Source organism: Nerophis lumbriciformis, linkage group LG04, assembly GCF_033978685.3.
Source record: "Nerophis lumbriciformis linkage group LG04, RoL_Nlum_v2.1, whole genome shotgun sequence".
In the NCBI taxonomy this organism is placed as follows: domain Eukaryota; kingdom Metazoa; phylum Chordata; class Actinopteri; order Syngnathiformes; family Syngnathidae; genus Nerophis; species Nerophis lumbriciformis.
In genome coordinates this window covers 56,006,887-56,025,061 of record NC_084551.2, presented here as the reverse complement: position 1 = coordinate 56,025,061, position 18,175 = coordinate 56,006,887, and the positions used below count along the sequence as shown (strand labels likewise).

The 18,175-nt window shown below is 45.6% G+C and overlaps 1 protein-coding gene across 1 annotated transcript in view; it reads left to right on the top strand.

Moving 5' to 3' along the window:
- Positions 1-7,645, top strand: part of LOC133605469 (uncharacterized) — a 32,706-nt gene extending 25,061 nt beyond the window's left edge. The window contains exons 9-15 of the mRNA XM_061958818.2: positions 2,533-2,677; positions 4,623-4,749; positions 4,847-5,368; positions 5,431-5,529; positions 5,597-5,734; positions 5,812-5,866; positions 5,942-7,645. Coding sequence (XP_061814802.2) covers positions 2,533-2,677; positions 4,623-4,749; positions 4,847-5,368; positions 5,431-5,529; positions 5,597-5,734; positions 5,812-5,866; positions 5,942-6,345 — 1,490 coding nt within the window. The 3' untranslated portion in view covers positions 6,346-7,645. The remainder of the gene's footprint in view (positions 1-2,532; positions 2,678-4,622; positions 4,750-4,846; positions 5,369-5,430; positions 5,530-5,596; positions 5,735-5,811; positions 5,867-5,941) is intronic.
- The last annotated feature ends 10,530 nt before the right edge of the window (positions 7,646-18,175 follow it).

The following is an 18,175-nucleotide window of genomic DNA, read 5'->3' as shown; positions in this document are numbered from 1 at the left end:
ACAAAGAGTAATAGCAAGAGCCTAATAGTCTCCGCAAAAGTATGTATTTGACACCTGCGTTACACCAGCATGCCGTGTGTTGTGCCTCGGTGTGCATTGTTTACACAACGTGCGGTACGCTACTTATGTCCGTCCGTGCAGTGCGCTACTTAATATGTTCGTGTGGAAACTCGTTCGGTACACCTCCGAACCGAACCCCCCGTACCGAAACGGTTCAATACAAATACACGTACCGTTACACCCTTACTTTAAACACTTAAATCTCTAAATCAACTTTAGATCCATCTGTCAATATAGTTGTCTTTTTTTATGTTTTATGCCTTTTTTGTTCTAGAAAACCCTGTTTTTATGGCAAAACCACAAAAGATGCAATATTTACCCATTATAAAAATTGAATGTGATGTGAAGTAAGTGGACCCTTAAATAGGTCATTAATACATAACAACATTGATTTTGACTCATTATTTTTTTTGTGCAAAGGGTTTTAAAAAAAAGACCCAATAAAATTCTCAGGGATACAAAAGGGCCCACTCATAAAAGTTAAAAATTAAGTCATACATATTTTTTCCACTTTCAAAACTATAATCTCTTGATCAACGTTAGATATATTCGTCGATTATACATTTTTATTATTGTCTTCATGTTTGTTTGTTTTTATTTTATACCTTTTAAATGGCAAACGTACAAAATATGCAATATTTTCCCCCCAAAAAAGTATTTCAAAGTGGAATATTTGCTGCGAAATAATTGGAGCCTTCAATAAGCCAACAATTCATAACAACACTGATTTTAAGTCATTATTATTTTTTGAGTACTGACAGTTTTAAAGGGAAACATTATCACAATTTCAGAAGGCTTAAAACCATTAAAAATCAGTTCCCAGTGGCTTATTTTATTTTTCGAAGTTTTTTTCAAAATTTTACCCATCACGCAATATCCCTAAAAAAAGCTTCAAAGTGCCTGATTTTAACCATCGTTATATACACCCGTCCATTTTCCTGTGGCGTCACATAGTGACGCCAATACAAACAAACATGGCGGATGGACAGCAAGGTATAGCGACATTAGCTCTGATTCAGACTCGGATTTCAGCGGCTTAAGCGAAATTGAAGAAGAAACTGAAGCTATTGAGCCATATCGGTTTGAACCGTATGCAAGCGAAACCGACGAAAACGACACGACAGCCAGCGACAAGGGAGAAAGCGAGGACGAATTTGGCGATCGCCTTCTAACCAACGATTGGTATGTGTTTGTTTTTAAATGTTGTAATGTTTTTAAGCTAAATTATTGGTAAACACAGTTTATGTATAATAATTTACGTAAAACTGCGAGTAATGAATAAAGTTTTCATCAATTAATATATTCTGTAGACATACCCTCATCCGCTCTCTTTTCCTGAAAGCTGATCTGTCCAGTTTTGGAGTTGATGTCAGCAGGCCAGGGAAGCTAGGGTCGATATTCTTCTCTTGATCATCTTCGGTGGCATAAGGGACGGTGTGAGCAAAGACATCCAGGGGGTTTAGCTCGCTCGTCTGCGGGAACAAACTGCCGCCATTGCTTGCTGTGCTACCGAGGTCCTTTGTCCCTGAATTGCTCACACACTCCGGCAGATTCAATGGGGGTCTGGCGGCAGATTTCTTTGACTTTATGGTTGGAAATGCATCTGCTTTGAGTGTCGCAGGATATCCACACATTCTTGCCATCTCTGTCGTAGCATAGTTTTCGTCGGTAAAGTGTGCGGAACAAACGACTGACCATTTTCGTCGGCTTTCCCCACACCCTCGTATTTTGAACAACATTCGTCCAATTTCTTGCCACTTTCGCATCTTTGGGCCACTGGTGCAACTTGAATCCGTCCCTGTTCGTGTTGTTACACCCTCCGACAACACACCGACGAGGCATGATGTCTCCAAGGTACGGAAAACAGTCGAAAAAACGGAAAATAACAGAGCTGATTTGATTCGGTGTTTGTAATGTGTTTGAGAAAATGGCGGATTGCTTCCCGATGTGACGTCATCGCTCCGAGAGCGAATAATAGAAAGGCGTTTAATTCGCCAAAATTCACCCATTTAGAGTTTGAAAATCGGTTGAAAAAATATATGGTATTTTTTCTGCAACATCAAGGTATATATTGACGCTTACATAGGTCTGGTGATAATGTTCCCCTTTAAAGTAAAAACAAAACAAAACAGCCTTGTGTTATTAGAGTCATCATTGCAACTTTTTCTCGTAACATTTCACCTTTTTGCTCTTTTATTCCACTTTTTTTCCCTGTATGAGTATATTTACAATGGGCTGTTGAAAAACAAGCTGCGGGCCACAAATTTCCCCCCCCAGGGCCGGCACTTTGGACACCTCTGCTCTATGGTTTCAATGCTTACCATGAACTGATTAACGTGGACTCCGACTTAAACAAGTTGAAAAACTTATTGGGGTGTTACCATTTAGTGGTCAATTGTACGGAATATGTACTGTACTGTGCAATCTACTAATAAAAGTTTCAATCAATCAATCAATCTGTCTTCTTTCAAGGGGAAGGAAGCAAACAGAGGAGCCCTCCTTCCCAGCCTCTAGACCCAGCCTATTCCCATCTGGTCAAGCAGCAGCAGGTCTTTCTGCAGTTGCAAATCATTCAGAACCAGCAGCAGCAAGAACAACAAGTCACTGTTGTGCACAGGTAACTTTAAGTAGTCATCTTGAAAAGTGGCAAAACTGAAATACTTCTGTCCAATGCCTGCAACTTCCCTGCACATTTTGACCAATCAGCTTCATTTTCACATATTAACCGACCGACTGTTCATCCAAACTGATGTTTGTGTAGACAACAACGTGTAACAATATATCAACCCCCAGTTCGGACCTTGCATCACTCCGTCGTGGTGAAAAAGGAACTGAGCCGAAAGGCGAAGTTCTCAAATCACCGGTCGATCTACGTCCCGATCCTCACCTAGTCTTGAACTTTGGGTTATGAGCGATAGGACAAGATCGCAGGTTCAAGCGGCCGAAAATAGTATCCTCCGTCGGGTGGTGAGGCTCTCCCTTAGAGATAGGGTGAGAAGCTTTGTCATTCGGGAGGAGCCCAGAGTAAAGCTGCTGCTCCTTCTACACTAAGCCGGCTAAGTATCCAGGGTATGTCCCCCCGAACCTTATCCAAGTCCCCACACACACACAATGCGGAAAACGCGCTTTGTGTGCAAGTTCTTAAATTAAATTTAACTTATCTAAACAATATCCAGTGTTGTGGTATTTCAATTAAGTGGAATCCAGCGTTCTGTGGGGCCCTATTGTAGTGACTCACACCTGAGCCATCATAAATTAATCAAATATTTAATGGACATGAAAACAACTTGTTAGCAAACTTTATATACTCTGGACCAAGACGTCGAGTAATCACTGGACATACATGGCGGACAATAACTGATACAGTCTGCTTTGCCAGTCCAAAAGCATTCACTGTTTTCCGTAGTATTCCCTCGTCGGCCAGGTAATACAAAGCACAAGCTACCCTTTTTATCACATCCACGGGAGGCCGCTTTCTCGTCGTCTCTCCTTCGACAAATGGACAACGTTTTTCGGTAAGTAGGATCACAGCTGACCTGGACACAACACACACTCGTTGACAAACATATCCCACCAGGCTGCCGTTCTTCCAGGGCTTATCCAAAACCGTAGCTCAACATTGCTGTGTTGCATCCGAAATAGCTGCAATTGCGTGTTTCCTTCTCTTAAGGTATTCATGTGTGATTTCCACAAGCGTCTGTACATGTAGAAGAAGGAGAAACACGGGCATGTCTGGATGACTCGCCTCCATCTTTCCAGTCGTTACCTCCGAGTTACGAAACCGGTTGATATGAAGCTGGCTGTGGCACGTTCTTTCTGACGTCACTTCCCGTTTGGGGCGCAGTCTTTCTGACGTAACTTTCTCTCCGAACTCAGTTTGTCAACGATCAGTGAGTCCACACAAAGCTAAGAGCCAGAGATTCAAGAAATACACGGCGCACTTACCCGTGTAAAAAAAATATCCAAGGAGGGGAACCTTAAACGATGGGTTAGTGTGGCTGACACGGGGCTTAGGCTAAATAATTATTTGTTTAAGGAGTTATCCGGCTTAATGTAGACAGGGCCTAAGGCGCATTCCGACCGATAGGAGACCACGGGGAAGACCCAGGACACGATGGAGAGACTATGTCTCCCAGCTGGCCTGGGAACGCCTCGGCACCTCCCGGGAAGAGCTGCTACTGTGACCCAACTTTAGAAGATGGATGGATAAATGCATTTGTGCCTTATGATTGGCAACTGGTCTTTTAGTCCTTCTGCCAAAGCTCCACAGAGATAGGCTTCGGTTAATGTACTACTTGGGTGACAGGGAACAAAATATGTTCCCTCTCCTGTTAAAGGTGACAGGACACTATTAAAATAGTTGTAATATGTCCCTTCTCCCTTTATTGGGCTACATTTCTATTCTATAATGTAATTTCCCAATGTCCCCAACACTGAGGCCTGCCTCAAAAACAGGCCATTGTACCTTTAAAGAAAAAGTACTTTTGTGTTGTTTAAGTGACACTTTACATGTCTGGCAAAAAGTGAGTGGACGAGCACTCATGGCTCTATATTTTCCCCAGTAGAGATCAAAATTCATCTGGAACACTCCGCCTGAAGCCCCATCCTGCTGCCACCAACCACGCGTCAAAGGACACCAACCTTGTGTCCAAACATGACCTCCTCCCTGCAAATCTCATGGATCTTACAGTAGGAAAAGCTCTAAATCCAAAGCTATCTGGACGCTTATCAGTCCCACTCACAGTTTATGCTGAAGACAACCTCTCATGACCCTTCCTCTCCTCAGGTGTCAGAGTTGAGGCAACAGCTGCGTAAGCGAGGCCTCCCCGTCTCTGGCACTAAGCCCGCCCTGCTGCAGCGACTTCGCCCTTTTCAGCTTCCCCCCACTTGTGTCACTCCCGCTCCCCTCTACCAGCTAGGGGGCAGCATTGAGCCCTCCATGACTCCCTCGCATCCAATGCTGGTTAACCGGAGCCCAAGCTCAAGCTGCAGCTCTGGAAACTCACCAGGCAGCAGCCCAAACCAGCAGACATGCATCCAGGATCAGGAAGTCCCCAATGGCATTCTGAACATTGTCCCAAATGGTCTCTGCAGTGGTCTCTCTGTCAGTCTGGCTGGTGAACAGTGCAGTTCTATCAATGCGGTCTTCTTGGGTCCTGCTTGTACCGCCTCTGGAGCACCAAGTCCCAGTCTACCCTTGTCATCTTCTTCACCCGTGCAGTGTGGAACCCCATGGAGGACTGAGTTAGGTTCCGACTTGGACCACAAAGAGAGGATAAATAGCAGGGCAAAAGATGCATATACCGAGGTAAGAGGACACTGATTTTGGTCTTTATTTGAAGCGTTACCTTTTAAATCCTTCATTTTTAGTTTTGCAAAGGATCCCTTCATCCATTCCTGCAACAGGATCCAGGATGCTCGCATACCAAGCCAGAAAAAGAAGCACAAACAAAGGTGTTATTCACAGAGGTAAGCTGATAAATCCCGCTTCCTTTCTGAAGATCTGTACATTCATTCACTCGGCCTCCTCCTGAAGGTGTTCTGCTCCAAGCCTTGTGACATGATAGGCCGGGACTATGAGTTGCCAGTGCAGATCACATCAAGCCCTGACCAAAACTCGCCAGGCATTCGCAGTTTGGAGGAGGAACTCCTGGAGGCCATCCAAAAAGCACAGGTGGGAGTCAGGAACAGGTACAGGAGCAGGAACGCAACTAACCCTTCTTTGCTTTTATATGCTTTTTCTTGCCACAGATGGACCCTCGACAGTCCATAGAAGACATTTTGGATGAGCCCTTTGTTTCTGTTGGTGAGTATGTCATTAAAATAGCTTAAAGCTTATTAATATGCTCAGTTTGAAGACTTTCCATGATCTCTTTTCTAGACTCAAAGATCCCTACCCCCTCACCCCTTTCTCCACCTCCTCAAGTTGATCCCCCCCTGAAGTCCCAGCATCAATTTAAGGATGCCAACTTCCTGCCCTCCCCTCTTTGCTCCTCTCTCCTCCTGGAGCTGCCCCCGTCTCCCGCTGTGATCCCGCCGAGTCAGGTCATCCCAGCGCTCTTGCCTCCCCTGATTTGCAACTCCCCTCCTCTGGCGTCTGCGGCCGGAAAGTCGCGTAAACGTCGCGCCCAGGCCATGATCGACGCCGCTGACATCCTGGAGACTCTTACGTCCGGCTTCAGGCCTCTCACACCACCGGCGGCACCCTTCGGGGAGACGGACTTCGGTCTGGATTCGGATCTGAACATCAATCGAGTGTTGGATCTGATGATAGAGCAGTGGTGAGTGTGAGTCAGCATCCGTCACTGCGACTGTCGGAATCATCGACTCCACGCAATGTCGGGAGTGTGATTCCTTGCGGCCATGATAAACACTCACACTCTCAGCCAACGCAGAATGTTGCTAAAAAGCACTTTGGCCAGATGGACACGCTCCATAGCGCCATGTTTGCGGTGCAGAAACAAAAGACAACCTGCTCCTGCAATGTGTATCCAAAGCACTGGGTAGTTTTTCTTTGACCTTGCTCCAAAACCTATCGTCCGTCTGGGCTATAAAAGCCAGACAGGGCATATGCAGCTTGACTCTGGCTCCAAAACCTTCACCTTCATGCCAGACTCACAGAGCTGGCATGCGCCATCAAACAAGAAAGTGATTAAAGCAAGCACTTGCGTGTGTGTGTTGTCAAACTGTGTGCAACACAAAAGTCTAGGAAAGCACTTGTCCGAGTATGTTTGCTTGGTTGAAGACATAAGCCGTCAACTATTTCGGCAACACATTTGTCCCCACACCAGGCAGCTTCCCAAAAACTGCTCCAATCAGATTTTTCCATCCATCCATTTTCTACCGCTTGTCCCTTACGGGGTGGCTGGAGCCTATCTCAGCTGCATTCGGGCGGAAGGCAGGGTACACCCTGGACAAGTCAACACAGATAGACAACATTCACACTCACATGTCTTTGGAGGTGGGAGAAAACCGCAGTACCTGGAGGAAACCCACGCAGTCACGGGGAGAACACGCAAATCCCACACAGAAAGATCGGGAGCTCAGGATCCAACCCAGGACCTTCGTATTGACCCCTGTTCCACCGTGCTGCCCTGGGGAGGTGTTTAAGGCACGTCCGACCGGTAAGAGACCACATGCAAGACTCAGGACACGGTGGAGAGACTGTGTCTCCCAACTGTCCTGGGAACGCTTCGGGAAGATTCTGGGATAAGTGAAAGAGAATATGGATGGATGGATAAGAATCTACCGATCAGATACTTTACCACCGTAAATAACAATTATAGTCGTTTATTTTTCCTGAACCACAAGGTGGAGATGGAAGCAGAAGATAATCAGAGAGAAGCTTCTAAAACACGTAAAGAATAGATTATGTTCCCCATAACCCGGTCTTTATTTTTTACAGCTCTCCTTCTGGATTGGCGTGTAGTTCCATGCCAAAATGCTAAGGGGTGTTAGTGAGAGTGATCAAACACACCTCAAACGTATATAACAGGGTTCCGCAACCTTGAGAGGTACTGCAGGGCGGTCGTTAAATGTATGGTCCAAAAATAGTTTAAAAAAATAAATATATATATATATATATATATATATATATATATATATATATATATATATTATTTTTTTCCCCCCACAAATGTTATTAAATACACATTAACATTGATCCAATACACTACATTATAGTTTAAAAATAGTAGTGGTACAAAATAAAAACATGAATAAATAATTACATTATTACAGTCACGATAGCATTTATGATAGTTGGCGATTAACGCTCTATTTGACAGCTAGCAATTAGCGGTATTGTACTGTATTATTTATATAACTTAGTATTGCACAGTAACAGGGTATTTTAATAAATTCAACCATTTAGGACATACTGTTTAAGATCAGGGTGTCCGCTCCAGACCAGGGGTCCTTTGCCTGAAACCAATTGAAGCCCCCTTTTCTACGATATTGTTTTGTACTGTAAATAAGTTCATTTTTTAAACTACTTCAGCCTTAACTAGGGTCCACCAAGGATTTTCAAAGTTGATCCAATTCAATAAATCAATCACAATACCTCGGGGTCTTGTTCATGAGTGAGGGAAGAGTGGATCGCGAGATCGACGGGCGGATCGGTGCAGCGTCTGCAGTAATGCGGACCCTGTATCGATCAGTCGTGGCAAAGAAGGAGCTGAGCCGGGAGGCCAAGCTCTTAATTTACCGGTCGATTTACGTCCCTGTCCTCACCTATGGTCATGAGCTTTAGGTTATGACCGAAAGGACAAGATCACGGGTACAAGCGGCCCAAGTTTCCTCCGTCGGGTGGCGGGGCTCTCCCTTAGAGATAGTTTTGTCAGTGGGGAGGAGCTCAGAGTAAAGCCGCTGCTCCTCCACATCAAGAGGAGCCAGATGAAGTGGTTCGGGCATCTGGTCAAGACGCCACCCAGACACCTCCCTGGGGATGTGTTTAGGACACGTCCGACCGGTCGGAGACCACGTGGAAGACCTAGGACACGGTGGAGAGACTGTGTCTCCCAGCTGACCTGGGAATGCCTCGGGAAACCCCGGGAAGAGTCTGGGTTTCTCTGCTTAGGCTGCTGGCCCCGCGACCCGACTTCGGATAAGCGGAAGAAGTTGGATGGATGGATAAATGATAGATAATGTAAGAGTCCAGTCCATCGGGAAGCCAACAGAAGGGAATCCTCTTCCATGTAGACAAGTCAGCAACTCAGAGACATTGCTAGAAGAGTGGTCCACTTTGGATTACATCTTGGAACAGCTAGCGGCTTCTTTCAGACTGGTAACTCTCCAAAAATTATCCGTTAATTTTACTCAGTATGATCAATTGAAATACAAACATTGTGGCTTTATGTAGTACTGCATACTTGTCACTAGGTGTCAGTAACGTCACAGGGATATACGTAGATATAGCCGCTACAGGAACTCCCCAAAGGGATCGTCGAATCAGTCTCCTCCGATTAGGATTACCGACTAATCCTAACACCCACAATATATATTTTTTCCCCTTTAATAGTTCAGTAATTTTGCTGCATGCTTTGAATGGGAATAACATTTAAATCGAATTAAGGAAAAAAGTTAACAAAAAAGATTTAATTACTTCTTCGTAGGTCTTTTTTTCACGCCCGGTTGCCGACTCACTTCTGCACTTGGCGGCCACTCCAGCAGCACTGAGAGCGGACTCATAGTCAATCTACCTCTAGGCAATGTTGCAATTTTCAATGCCAACAAAGAAACTGATTTAAAAAATGTTCCAACGTAAGTAAAGTAAGGCTCCAGTTTTCCTCTACTAAAAATCTGCTAGCTTGATGCTAATATACATTGGCATTGCCAGTGACATTCTCCTGATTAGCATTAGCAATTTTACATGGCAATTTCAACACCCCCAAATTTGTTAATGAAAACTACAACCGAGATGCACGTTACAATCAAAACAGCTGCTGCGTAAAAAGTACAATACTTAGTGTTAACACTTTTTAGGGCGCAACAAAAGACTGAACTGACTAGCCAACACACCATAAACTTTGCGCTACTGCCATTTGCAAGTGTAATTGAGACTCAGAAATGTGATAATAATTACAAGTAAAGATTGTGACTATGTGTAGTACTACATACTGGTCACTAGGTGTCAGTAACGTCACATGGATGCAGATATAGCCGCTATAGGAACTCCCCAAATGGATTGTGGAATCAGAATCCTCTGAGTAGAAACCACCGACTATTGCTAATAAAAACAGTTTTTTAAACTCTTTATATGCTGCATTTTTTAACTGGGGAAAAGCAAGTAGTCCAAATTAAAAGGTTAACATTAAGTTAGGACAGAGATAGGCAAACCAAAACGTTGAAAGAGTTGCAAAAATACAAAAAAACTAATCTGTCTGGAGCTGCAAAAAATGAAAAGCCGTATATAAGTGTTATAATGAAGACAACACATGACGTAAGTGTCTATATTAGCTATAATAGCCTACTATCAAAATGACTATGTGTCACAGGCTGAAGCAAATCTTTGTTGACAGAAATGTTGTAATGTAATATTTATTCTACACATTTTTACAACACTGTAAAACATTAGTAAAACTTGTCAGAGGGTGAGAAAACTCCTGGAAATGGTATAGATGTTTGTGTCCAAGTTAAAGAAAACAGCAGGCTGTCTTCTTTTAATGGATCTATTACAATCTTTGCAAGTTGGGTAACGTTTGCTGTGGTCTGGAACAACATGGCACACAGACAACTATCAGAAATGCAGCCAATATTACATACAGATAATGTCGTGAGATGTGCAAAACTAAATTATATACAAATAGAATAAAAGTAAAGGATATCAAATGAGCTCAAATATAGCTACAAATGAGGCATAATGATGCAATATGTACATACAGCTAACCTAAATAGCATATTAGCATGGATTAGCGTGCAGTCACGCACTGACCAAATATGCCTGATTGGCACTCCAACACGTCAATACCATCAACAAAGCGCACAGTATAAAACGTTTGGTGGACAAAATGAGACACTGAAGGAGTGGAAGATTTTACATGTAAACAAACTGTTGCATCACAATCCACACTATTGTGAGTTCAAGAACCACCTAAATTAGTGGGGAAAAACGATGTTGACCAAATAGTGTCATCAGTGAAGCATACACACAAACACATTCAACAGTGGACTTTCTAACAACTAGGAAGGTTTGTGTCATGTTTGTCCTCAAACAAAAAACATCCATCCATTTTCTACCGCTTGTCCCTTTTGGGGTCACAGGGGTGCTGCATTCGGGCGGAAGGCGGGGTACACCCTGGACAAGTCGCCACCTCATCGCAGGGCCAACACAGATTCACAACATTCACACACTAGGGCCAATTTAGTGTTGCCAATCAACCTAAAAACATACTAAAACAAAAAAATAATTCCCCCCCCATCTTTTTCCATTTTCAATCCTTTTTTTTAATTGCCCCAGGGAGCACTAAAGACCCGTGGGTTGCTGACCCCCCGAGTTAGGATTTAATGTGTAATGTTTTGCATTTTTAGGCTGATTTAATGAGCCGAGATTCTGGGTTAAAAATTCCTCCGGAAAGTTTCACCTGCAGTGTATTCATCATTCACAGGCAGACTGAGGATAAAAATGTGTGTAGAATGAATCTCTTCAGGGTTCTAGGGCGCAAAAAAAAAAAAAAAAAAAAGACATACAAAACACAACCCACTTGAGACGGACGAGAAGTGCTTGCTGCCTGATTAAACTTAGTCGGCGTCGTTTCTGAGCCTGATTGAGCCGATTTATTCTTCTGCTGCATTCAGAAGGCAGCAACGAGACACACCCGCTGATTAATTGTGCAATTGTACTTTCTAATGCAACAATTCATGTTTGAATAATAAACGTGACTAAATAAAATACACAAATGCACTCCAGGAGCTGCACAAAAGTCCTTTTTTTGAACGCAACAACCCCCCCACTTACTATTTAAGAATGTGACCACTGGCCATGTGCCTTTAATTGGCCGAGCAGCCAATCACGTTGCAGGGCTCTGATTGGCTGGTTGTCCGTGTGGTGTCGTTCTGCAGAATTGTTGTGTGCTGATAAAAATAGGCGGGAGTGGAAGCGATCACGCTGGTTCTTTCACAGCTTGGCAATAACATGCAGTCACAGTAAGCTTGTATCGCTGGTTTATGATAATCATAGCCACCCGGGAAGCGTTGCTTTCTGCATGTGAAAGAAACAAAACAAAAAAGAATAAGAAGAGAAAATAAATGGGCAGGAGAGTAAGATGCTACCTCCTGTGACTTCCAAAGCTTTTGCTCCTTTTTGTTGTTTTTGCTAACTTTGTCAATCAACATGTGCTCGTACCTCCATGACGATTTGATTTCCTCAAGAAATGCCTGACTTTTTGTGGGAAACAAGCTGCTATGAAACAAAATGACTTTTATTTATTCTGTAACTTATTGATGCTGGAAATGTTCACCGCTGTCCAAGTATTAAGAAAGCATTATGAAAATTAAAGTCTTAATAGATTTTTACTTTGTCTCTTCACTGAAATTTTTGTCTTTTTTTCCCTTCCATTTTTACAAAAAAAAAAAAAAAAAGTAAAAATATAAGATATACAGTCGTGGTCAGAAGTTCATACACTTGTAAAGAACATCATGTCATGGCTGTGTTGAGTCTCCAATAATTTCTACAACTCTTATTTTTTTGTGATGTAGTGATTGGAGCACATACTTGTTGGTCACAAAAAACCTTCATGAAGTTTGCTTTTTTTATGAATTTATTATGGGTCTACTAAAAATGTGAGCAAATCTACTGGGTCAAAAGTATACTGTGAAAGTCTTTCTGCTGCGAGGGTTCTCCTGAGTCCGATAGATCTTTGTGAGCCCGGAAGACAGTTTGAATACAGTCTTTTTATTTTCATCCAACAGTCTGGATTGCTTTTCAGCAGTCTTTTTCAGGCGTGTTGATGCATGCGTTCTCTGTGCGTGTGTCTCTCTCTCCAACTCCAACCACGTGTCTCGTCCCGGCTGCTGCTAATAAAGGCGACAGGTCCAACAAGGCCCATTTGGGCCATCTACTCACCTGTCGCTGTCTTCAAGGCCGGTCCTTGCACACCCCGTTCCGCGGCAGGCCCGCAGGCCACGCTCCCCTCCACATACCTCCACCACCAAACTCAGGCCGGGAAGCCGTCCGGCCGCGCCTACTCTCCCCCGTGTGGGAGCGGGAGAGGAAGTCAGCCACAGCCATCTGCGCCCCCGGTCTGTGGATCACTCTGAAATTGTAGAGTTGTAAAGCTAGATACCAACGGGTGATCCGCGCGTTGGCATCCTTCATGCGGTGGAGTCACTGGAGGGGTTTGTGGTCCGAGCAGAGGCCGAATGAGCGCCCCAGGAGGTAGTATCGGAGGGCACCGACCGCCCACCGGATGGCGAGACACTCCCTCTACGGTGCTGTACCTCGCCTCCCGGTCGGAGAGCTTCCAGCTGATGTACAGAATGGGGCGGTCGACGCCCCCCCACCTGCTGGGACAAGACAGCTCCCAGCCCTCTGCCCGACGTGTCAGCCTGCAAACAGAACTGGAGAGAAAAATCAGGCATGTGCAGAACCGGCTCCTTACAGAGGGCCTTCTTAACCCTCTCAAACGCCTGCTGGCACTGCTCCGTCCACCGTACCAGATCTGGAGCACCCTTTTGGGTGAGGTCAGTTAGTGGGCTGGTCAGGTCCGCAAACCGGGGGATAAACCTCCGGTAGTAGCCTGCCAGTCCCAAAAACTGCCTCACCTCTGTTTTCGTCTTTGGGGGTGGGCAGGCCGCAATTGCTGCTGTCTTGTCTACTTGCGGGCGCACCTGCTCTCCTCCCAAGTAGTACCCCAAATACTGTATTTCCCTCCGGCCAACCGCACAATTCGCGGGGTTGGCGGTGAGCCCCGCCTGCCTCAGGGATTCGAGCACCGCCCCCACCCGCTGCATGTATTCTTCCCAGCCGCAATGATGACGTCATCCAGATAGGCGGCCGCGTATGCAGCGTGAGGGCGTAGCACCCGGTCCATGAGGCGCTGGAACGTGGCATTGTGTTTGGGCAGCCTGTAGGGCTGAGACCGCACCGTCTCAATGTGATGTTGGATGAGTTTCGTGCGGCCGGGCCGAGGAGAGAACACATCAGAAAAGCGCTGCTGCAGCCTGGCAACATCTGCCTTCTGTGCTAACGTAAGCTGATTATCGGAGCGCGGGATTACCCGATTGAGTGTCTTATCATACCCCATGTGGCCAGCCATGGGGTTAAAGTGCGCCGCCTGGAAAACCATTTCCCGACGGCGTTTTGGCACCAACAACTGGGTGATTTGTTCTCCGGTTTGAGTGTCACGACTCACTCTGTATAATCTGTCCCTGATTAATGCAAAGTGAGGGAATACCCACGCTATTCCCGGGCGCACCAGCTGACCATCAATCGATATCACTTGGTCCCAGGCCGAGCGCAGAGTGTCATCTCGAGACTGCTCAAGGGGGAAGTCTTCCATGGGGTGCCATTGGGGGACCGGGGGGACTTCCCGCGAAACCTCCGCTGGTTCCTCCTCAGCAGGGTCGGATGACCTCGCGTCGCCGCTGAGAAAAGCGCAGATATCCCATTTCCCTACCGGCCGTGAACACACCCCTGCACACTGTGTCACTAAATTGCTCAACCCCGCCCAATTGGTACCAAGGATTAAGGGGTGCGTAAGGTGCGCACTTACAGCAACCTTTACACTATACTTTTGTTTGCCACATTGAATTTCCACCGGCACCACAGGGTATTTGTGCACATTCCCATAAACACATCTGATTTTCACCCGTGCTGCCTGCCTCAAAGCCCCAGGTCAAACCAGGTTCTGGTGAATCATGGACTGCTCGCAGCCCCAATCCACCATCGCCCGGTGTATACTCCCTTGTATCAGAATCAGACATACTTAATTAATCCCCGAGGGGAAATTAAAATTTTCAGCACAATCCCATTCAAGATCAGACAAACATTACAGGGAGACAGAACAGGATCGCTGACGGGTCTGCCAACTTCCGGCGCCCCTTACAAAAACAGTGAGATACAGGTAAACAATGGGGGGTGAGAGAAAAAAGAAATCGGTCTAAGCCTGGGCCCCTGGAGAGGGGGTCCAGACTGAGGCCAAGGGAAAAAACAACTCATAGCCATAGCACACATCCCTCTTACATGTGTGTAAGAGGGAAACATCAAACATCAAAGAATACAAAGGACATTAAAGACATTAAAAGAGCAGAGCTGATGCAACCAGCCACTTCTACATACAGCTATGAATAAAAAGTCAAATAAACATATACACTGTGGTGGCCTCTGCGGTGTTCCACGCCATCATCTGCTGGGGTGGAGGGAGCATGGCCAGAGACAGGAGCAGAGCCAACAAAGCAACCAAGAGACTACCAACTAACTCAGCCAGTGTCCAGTCTGCATGGATGAGCGAGGATGCGTCTAAGGAGACTGAGGTGTCCGACACCTGCTCATTCAGCCAAGACACTGTGAAGCTTGTCCGTCCCGGCGCTCAGCGCTAGCTCCGCAGCTCTGTCTTTTCATCCGCATCTCCTCCAGTCTCTCCAAATGGACTCTGGTGTGGCAGAGACCCAGCAGCTGGTCTCCATGGCCAAAAGGCTCCCGGGAGGCAGATCCAGAAGTCCACAAAAAGCACCGCAGAAGTCACGAAAGTGCCACCCCTTGTCACACAGTCCCAAAGGGTCCCGAACCAAAAGGCAAAAAAAAAAAATATATATATATAATAACACATGAAAACAAGAGGGAAACACAAAAGGATGACACAAGAACACAGAGCTTCTGCCAACAGCAGCCACTACAGCGGCGCCATCTTGGAGAAAAATGAATAAATAATAAAAACAATAAAAATCCTTTCCGGAATACAGTACGTCTAACCCGGGCCGGGGGAGGGCGCCGGAGGGCCGGCAACCCGGATCACCTGTCTCACCTCCATGCGTGGAGGTCCCCGATGCACGTGACCGGGCTGCCCACGCCTCCAGCAGTTTGAGGGGCCATCTCCGCGGGAAGCACTGTATCTGCAGCAGCCGGGACCTGCAAAGCAACACAAGAAAAAGAGTCAGTTGTGCGCCGCCGCGGGTACTGCGGCGCCTCCTCCTGGCGTTGCGCATGAAGCGGCGCCGGGCGCGTCGGGACCTGCGTAGCAGAAACAGAAGAAGAGTCACTTGCGCCTCGCGGTGCACCGCCAGATGGTCCTCAGCTAGCGTCACTGCTGCTGCCAGGTCTTGGGGCCGGTGGTAGCGGACCCAGGTCGCTGTCCGAGCTGGGATCGCCTCCAGGAAATGCTCCAGAACTAGCTGCTCCACTACCTGGACGTCGCCTTCGCCCGGCTGCAGCCAGCGCGTCGCCGCATCCCCGGAGCTGCTGCCCCAACACGAATGAACGATCCTCCGCCCCCATGCAGTGCTGTCGGTTCGGTCGGCACCGCCCGCCTCAGGTCCGGGAAACACACGCGGGAGGCCACCGGTAGGCTAAGAACCGCCCGCTGCGCCTCCCCCGCCAGCAGTCGTACGCCCCATTCTTCCTCGGGCCGGACGCACGCCGCCGCCTCGAAAATGTTCATAAAGGCCTGGGGGTCCTCTGTCTCCCCCATGCCTGGAACGGAGCCAGCCGCCGATGTTGGCGGTGCCGCTCCAACCCGGTCCGTCAACGCCTGCATAATTTGGGTCTGCTGTGCCAGCTGGAGTTGGAGCGCCTCTATCTGATGTTGACTGGCCGCTGTCACCTCTGCGAGAGCCCGCACCAGAGGGTCGGGTTCCATCTTCAGCACTCATGTACGTTGGGAACCACTGTGAAAGTCTCTCTGCTGCGAGGGTTCTCCTGAGTCCGATAGATCTTTGTGAGCACGGTAGACAGTTTGAATAGTCTTTTTATTTTCAACCAACAGTCTGGATTGCTTTTCAGCAGTCTTTTTCGGGTGTTTTAATGCGTGCGCTCTCTGATTGATTGAGACTTTTTTTTATTAGATTGCATAGTACAGTACATATTCCGTACAATTGACCACTAAATGGTAACACCCGAATACGTTTTTCAACTTGTTTAAGTTGGGGTCCACGTTAATCAATCCCAACTCCAACCACGTGTCTCTTACCGGCTGCTGCTAATAAAGGCGACAGTTGATTAGATAACAAGGCCCATCTGGGCCATCTACTCACCTGTCGCTGTCTTCGAGGCCGGTCCTTGCACACCCCGTTCCGCGGCAGGCCCGCAGGCCACGCCCCCTCCACATATACATACAGCAATGTTAATTTGGAAGCTTGTGGATGGCTACCAAAAGCGCCTTATTGCAGGTAAACTTGCCAAGGGACATGTAAGCAAATATTAACATTGCTGTATGTATACTTTTGACCCTCACATTTTCAGTAGACCCATAATAAATTCATAAAAGAACCAAACTTCATGAATGTTTTTTGTGACCAACAAGTATGTGCTAAAATCACTACATCACAAAAAAATAAGAGTTGTAGAAAGTATTGGAAACTCAAGACAGCCATGACATGATGTTCTTTACAAGTGTATGTACACTTTTGACCACCACTGTATATTACATGATTGCTACTGTTATTGGTTACCGTCAATTCCGGACAATAGGCCGCTACTTTAATAGCGAATTGACTGAAGTTTATTTCAAACATGAATGCAGTTTCAGTATGATGCAGTGTTGGCGCTAGGAATTTTCAAAATAGGGTCCCAGGGACCCCACCAAGTCATAAAAATGGGGTCCCACTTTTTTGTAAACAAATGATAAATGTATGCATTATCCTGTTATATCTCACATTCTATATTGTGTTTTTGAAAAACATAAACGTTACTTCATTCATTAAAAAAATAATACAAAAAAACCCACATTTTTATGCATATGTAAATGTATTCAGTTATAAACATTCACTCACTTTCTTCTTTCCTTCATGGATCAAAACTTTACAGCTGCCGGTAGTTTTTCCTATATTTGTATTTAATAAGTTGTAGGTGTATTTATTTCAGTATAAAGGTGCACGTTTTTTGCTTGGGTCATGAAATGATGATAATGGTGTGCCAGTGCATACATACATTATTTATTTAACACTAAAAATCTCTAGACTCTACATCAGAAAATTTGAAGAGACTCCTCCCACACCCCACCAAGGACTGTTTTCACTGCTGGACTCTAGAAAGAGGTTCCACAGCCTCTGTAGCAGAACCTCCAGGTTCTGTAACAGCTTCTTCTCTCAGGCCATAAGACTCTTGAACACATTCAAATAATCCCCTCAATTCCCCCAAAAATGGATTAAGTGGCTGGAATATAAAGACAATAGAACATACATCCATAAACGTGGATGCATATGCAAAAATGCAATATATTTATCTGTACAGTAATCTATTTATTTATATCTGCACCTTATTGCTTTTTTATAATGCAACAAAATTTCGTTCTTATCTGTACTGTAAAGTTCAAATTTAAATGACAATAAAAAGGAAGTCTAAGTCTATCAACTTCACATCTATTCCTCCATTCTAAGTTGTTTTTTTTATGTTGTTTTTGTTTGTTTTCTGCCCCTTTTGTCAAAGAAAACTATGTTGTTGTTTTTTTATGGCAAACACACA